Genomic DNA, 6,583 nt, shown 5'->3' with positions numbered 1-6,583 from the left:
CTTTTTTTGTGTACTAGCGTGGACAATAATTTTCTAAATCTTCAGCGGCCCATGGGAAAACAATAAATTGGAAAAATAAAGTAATGGAAGATAACCTCAGTATTTTTAAAAAAAAAATCCATTACGTGTCATTTCACGTCTACCATGTACGTTTGTCTTAAATTAATTACAAAAGCAAAAAACAAAAATAAAATAAAAATGCTGGTTTGAACACTGTGTTCAAACCAGCATTTTTATTTTATTGGCTTCTTATGTGCAAGAAGCCATTGCACATAATTCAAAGATAATTCTGGGATATTTTTAAAATATGATCATATTGTCTTTATTTATTTTATTTTATTTAGTAATTTATTTTTGGAAGGGGTAAAAGCGTGGACAATTATAGCAAAGTTTCACCTTTAAAGAACATAACGTGTTGGACAGTAGAGCGCAGAGTTCAAAGTCGTCTTCAACATGAGATAGAGTAAGTGAGCAAAGTTGCATAAACTTTCTAAACAACGTGTGGGATTGTTTTTGTAAAAATATACGCCGTGTTTACTTTCAACTTGCTTCCAGTGAACTTTAACTATTAAACCAAAATGTATCTATTTAGGTAAAAACAATCTATTTTCTTTTTTCAGGTGAACTATGACCAGTTTGCCAGAGTTACCTTGATATTATTGTTAGAAGATGGATTATTTATTTATTTATTTATTTTTGTTTAGGTTTGAGGGGTCAATACGTATAAAAGACTGTCAGCTACAAAAAATTAAATAAAATTAAATAAAATTAAATTAAATGGGAGCAAAAGTCATTTAAACTGCTGTCATTTTTTAAATATTGTTTAGCTCATTTGATGAAATTCAATTGTTAATATTTTTTTTCCCATTTTTGTCAGGCATGTTGTTATTTTACTATATTTGTCTGTAAAAATGTTTGATTCTTTAAAAATTTTAAAGACTTTTTCTTTTTACCTTGCATTTGACTTCATTTAAGTATTTCCCCATCATAATAATTTATTATAAATTCTTACTCGGTTTATCTTCTATTTTGAAGTAAATATAGGAGTATCCCAGTTCCTTATTCCTCCGCAGATACTAATCAAAGGGTTATAGGCTATTCAATGGTTTTACACTACAGTGTCTCAGCACCTAACCTGTTCTATTGGGCTATAAAACAGCTCCTCGCTGTAAAACGAGCTCCTGCTCTTTCAGCAACAGCTCCCTCTCTCAAATGCGATCGCGGGGTGCCGTTTATTCTTGCCACCAAAACAAGCCTTATTAAAATAAATAAATAAAAAAAAAAGGTTTTTTACATTTGAAATGGTTAGCGTGTGTGCATGTGGGTGTATTCCCTGTCCTCGTGTTTTGCTGTTAAATCTGCAACACTGCTCTACTTTTGTTGTTGGTGTTTAATTAAGCCCTTACATGATTCTGGAACCATAAATTTGCAGTTGCGCATGGGTTGGACACCAGCATGAAAGGCAAAACAAAGCGCAGTCTCCCACACATCCAACTGGAAAGATATTTCAAAGTGGCTGCCAGGAAGTAAATTGATTGTGTCGCCTCGTTGCAGCTCCTGGTTGGTGGGTCTGCAGAGAGGAGAACCCACGCAGCATTCGACACTCTTACCTGTTCGGATTATAACAACCTCCAGGTTTGCAATCAAACAGGCGATGATTTTGCTTAGACAAGTGTAAAAACCAGGGTAAAATACAAGCATAGTCAACTCCCGTTCTCTCAGTTAGTGTGTACATGTGTGAGGCTGTTTTGAGGGATTTCTCGAAGGCTTAAAGGCGCATGTGCAGACATGCACATGTGAAACCGAGGCGCTGTCGTTTCATACCAAATATGTTAGTTCGACTGAAAAGTGCTGTTCCTTCTTCAAAGACGAAAACTAAGTGAAACAAAATGTGTCTCGGTGAAACAGCCGTGACCCGTTCTCATCTTAAGAACTTGGCCCGGGTAAACAATCAGCATGTTGTTGTGGGAGCAAATTTAGACATGGCCAAAACCATGGCCAACAGCATGCTCCTTTTCTGAATATGCTTTTATTTTGTTTCATGTACACTTGAATAGCCCTCTTCAGTGCAAACAGTAACACAGTGTTTCAGATTCACGGAGACTCGATGACACTAATTTCGCTCTCGTGCAGTTTCCTGCTTCTGTTGCAGCCTTTCCTTTTAATTATCTTCTGTCTTATGCGACAATAAGTTGTGCTTCTTGGAATATGTGTGATTCAAACAATGAAAATTCCACGAATTCTTTGGTTTCTTTCAGCCTCGTTAAAAATCTGTTTCCATGACGCCGTGTGACTAATTTGTCCTATAATACCATTTCTTCTTCTTGCAGGGTGTGTGAAATTTCACCATAGCACCTTTTCTCGTATCGCTTACATGTCTTAAGAAAAAAAAAATCTAAACTCAAGTTTTGAGCAAGCCTGTGATTTTCTTAGGTGTAAAATAAGACTGTATGTAATTTTTTTTTTTTTGTGCTAAGCAGATGGTGGCTTGTCGGCTAATGTATCATGTTATAAGATAGCCACCCTGTGAGATTCTTCATCTGTTTTTATATAAGGCAGATGCCTGAGTGTATTAAACAGTGATGATATTGTCAATGTCAATATTACTTCTTTCAAGCTTTAGTTTATGATCTTTGTCCTCCCCTTTGAATAATTTCTACAGATTTTTTTTTTACCTATGAGAATCTTGCATGGCCAAAACTCTTTTTTTCTTTTCTTTTTTTTTGTCGTGTAAGGTCAATCTTTCACATTTTCTTCATCATGACTGTAGAGGAATGCGAACCACAAAGACGAAATTAACTTATTTCGACTACTATCTTGCCAAAAAGGTTTTCTCTGCACATGTTTATGTTCAGGTTAGACGGGCTGCCCGTTTCAAATGAGCGTGCAATGCTGCCCTTGCCGTTGAAGGTGATTCTGAACTGCGCAAGCACACTAACTCACGCAGTTTGGATGCAGCGATACCAAAACAAAACAACAAATGACGAGCACATTCGCCGACGCAGCAATAAACCATCTCAGGCGAGAGTGAGCCGCGCAGGTTTGCTTTAAATCCACATTTATTAGCCGTTTCACCCAATGTATTACTTTATTTCTCTATCTGCGCAGACGCAAACACAAGTTAGCCAAATACTTCCCCCAAAATCCCTCAACGCCATCAACCACGCTGTCGTGGCCGTGCTCTTCGGGATTTTCCTCGTGTAAAACTGAATAATTAAAGTTCAAACATTTAGAGGCAAACTGTTGGGATAAATAAAATAACCAATTAAATTTATGCTATTTTTTGCATTTTTTTTTCTTGTAAATCGAAAATAAACTCTGGATGTCTCTTTATTGTTAAAGTGGTTGCGTTCTTTCCACCGTGTATTTATGCGGCGTAAAACGTCCTGAGGAGCACTAATTGCAGCAGCAAAAACAAAAACAAGACATAACAACCTCCCGACTTCACACCCTTGTCACTCAATATCAGATGAACTGATGCTTTTAACTACACACTTCCTATGGAAAATAGCACATCTAACTTTCCGTAACACACTTATAAGACACAAATATAATAATAATAATAATAATAATAATAATAATAAAAGGGATGGAGTTATCCCCTTAAAGTATAAATATCACAAAGACAACTTTACTCTGTTAAACAATTCGCCCAGCTTTATTAAAAGTGAAACACAGTTAGAAACTGTTGTTGTTTTGCTTTTCTTTCAGTGTTCATCGTGTCATAATAAGCATACCAACACATTTTAACAGCTCATTGGAATATATTTATATATTTTTTAATATGCAGGATAAATTGTGGAAAAGTTTAATCAACACACACCCTCTTCTGAAAAATAAAGAGTCAAAAGATTTTATTTTAAATCAGCAACACACCATTATGGATTTAAAATAATAATCAAGGCATAATTTTGCAAGCATTGCCGGCTGGTTTTCTTATTTGCTACCCCGGAAGGTGCTTTCGTAGAGACTAAAACACAAAGAAAAAGGAAGCAACTTGCTCAACATAATTTCACATTTAATTTTCTTTTACACCAAACACATAGAAGTAGTTATCCAGAATAAATGTCACGTTAATTAAAAAAAAGGAAGAAAAACATCCCACAATCAGGTAAATAATGATATGGTTATGTATGTCTTACTTATTTTAGTTAAGAATCTTGAATACGACTAAAACAAAAACAGTAACTTTTAACGTCTGAACGAATTCTGGTACACATCTGCAAAAACAATCATTCACATTGCATATTTGCCGATTGCTTTTCATTAGTTGATGCTTTATTTAAATTACAGCTTTATATTTCAGCAAAGGTTAAATACTAAGCTAGAGCTTGCCATGTTTTTTCTTTTTCTTTTTGGCAATAACAAAGGAAACTGAAAGGGAAAAAAAGAACTGAACGAAAAATATTCTCAAATCCATCTCACCTTGACATCACTGCCGCCAGGGTTTTACTAAATCACACGACGAATAAACAAAGCTTCCTTTAACCACTTCAAGACCTGCAAACTTAAATGTTTACAAACCAAACCTTGAGTGTCTTAAAGAAATCCTTGCCGCAGCCACAGCAACAGCAGTCTGTTCTTTGTTCTTCCTGTTGAGGGCCTCCCGGGCTATGCGGCACAACCGCCACTAGGTGGCGCTCGCGTTCCACCAAAAGCCACCAGCTTTCCCAACTTGACCGCGCTGACGTCACTCCAGTCTGGAGCATCAAGGCCACTTCCACGCCGCTATTGGTCTGAAGCTCACATGACATGTCTCCGAGCATCCATAATTGTGTTACAGATATTTTTTTGCACCCCCCTCCAAAAGATGTCAGCATCCTACTGTCCTTGTTCTCCTGCTGGAACCCCGCAGTTCAGAGCGGCGGAAAACACCAAGTGATCACCCCTCAAGAGTTGTCACATGCAAATATGACATGTCCGAATAACATATCGCCCGGTAACTTCCTGATGGATTCCTTAATGGGAGGATCATCTTCCTACAGGGCTGAGGGCTATTCCAGCAACCCGGGAATGTACATTCACTCAGCTGCAGAGTACGGATACTCAGTGATGAGGAACATTGGAAAGGTTGGATCATCCACACTCTCCAAAAGAGACGAAGTTCCTCCAGGCAACGTCTCGCTCGGCGGCTTCCAGGATGCGCCCTACCTGTCAGCGCAGCTGGCCACATGGACACCAGGCTCCAAAAACAGCAGGGACGAGCAACCTGTTGCCCACCAGTGTTTACAGCCCTGCTCGTTTCCAGCGGGCAGCGTCAAAGAGGAGGCGTTTTGTTGCCTCTATCAAGATGACAGCAATAAGGGGAAACAGACAACAGAGTCGGCCACTTACATCCGGCTCGGAGACAATAGCTGCCGGCGGCCTGAGCAGACTGCAGCCTCCTCCAGTGGCGGCTACTTCCAGGTGTACGGCGGGGAGAGGCCACAGCAGGACGAGCAGCAGCAACAGCAGCAGCAGCAGCAGCAGCAGCAGCTGCCCTCCGGCTTTACTTTGACCCACTTGGCGTCATCTGTTGAAACAACAGCAGAGTCGACAGTGAGCTGCAGCAAAATCGCGCAGGAGGTAGCCAGAGAGGCTCCTAAAACAGATGAGGGTGAGAGCAGGAAGGAAGACAAGGCCAAGAGTGACAGCTGCTCAGATAACTCGGACGGGGAAATTAAAGGTATACTCCCCCTCCCGGACACACGTGCATAAATATATATATGTACACTTAACCTAACGGGTGTGATAATCTAAATCGAATGTTCACGTGTGTGTGTGTGTGTGTGTGTGTGTGTGTGTGTGTGTGTGTGTGTGTGTGTGTCAAAAAGCTCACCAAAATATTCCAAGCATGGACGGATAGGTTTCGTGGATGTGCATGTTGTGTTTCTGTATGTAGTATATGCTTCAACCCGGTCTCTCAGGGGTTACGGTGCCACTGGTATTTAACACCTTTCTATTAATGGGGGTATGTGAGACGGGCAGTTATCATCGAAATAAACACACTTCCTCTCTTACACAGATGCACGCACGCAAGCTAGTACTAACGCACAGAGACTGTCACACAAAAGCACACAAAGCACAAAGCTAGAATGTTTTTGCTTGTAAATCGTAGTTTAGAAAAAGAACATTTGCTTTACAATTATGTTGCTTGAAATATTATTTATCCAACAAAGCTCAAATTTATTAGAGCATATTTCTGAGGCTTCCATGTAAGACTTGTATAAGATGTTTTGTTTTGTTTTTTCCTGCATGAAGATTGTGACTATATTCATGAAGTAACGTGTTACTTTTGAAAATGTCAGTGTTTATTACGCTAATTATTTATAATAATTTATTATGCTAATGCTTTTAGTTTTGTTTAATGTTCGTTTAAATACTAAGGCAAGAAAAACCGTGTGTCCTGGCTTTCTTGCCATACTTATTTTAGGGTTTGACTAAGCCACAAATACAGGGGTCCTGCCAAATTCTGAGATTGCGACGTTAAAAAAAAAGCTCATTGAGATATTGACTGGCTATTTAAAGGACCCTGATGGTAACTTCAGATATTAAATTAATTTAAAATTAAGTTATTGATATGAAGCAAATATATATATATATA

The 6,583-nt window shown here is 38.6% G+C and overlaps 1 protein-coding gene across 1 annotated transcript in view; it reads left to right on the top strand.

Annotated features, from left to right (window-relative positions):
• Positions 1 to 3,829: 3,829 nt before the first annotated feature.
• Positions 3,830 to 6,583, top strand: part of LOC103141102 (homeobox protein Hox-C8a) — a 21,655-nt gene continuing 18,901 nt past the window's right edge. Inside the window, exon 1 of the mRNA XM_007556554.2 lies at positions 3,830 to 5,665. Within this exon, the coding sequence (XP_007556616.1) occupies positions 4,753 to 5,665 (913 nt within the window). The 5' untranslated portion in view covers positions 3,830 to 4,752. The remainder of the gene's footprint in view (positions 5,666 to 6,583) is intronic.

Source organism: Poecilia formosa, unplaced genomic scaffold, assembly GCF_000485575.1.
Source record: "Poecilia formosa unplaced genomic scaffold, Poecilia_formosa-5.1.2 Scaffold80, whole genome shotgun sequence".
NCBI classification, from domain to species: domain Eukaryota; kingdom Metazoa; phylum Chordata; class Actinopteri; order Cyprinodontiformes; family Poeciliidae; genus Poecilia; species Poecilia formosa.
This window is presented reverse-complemented; position numbering and strand designations above follow the sequence as displayed.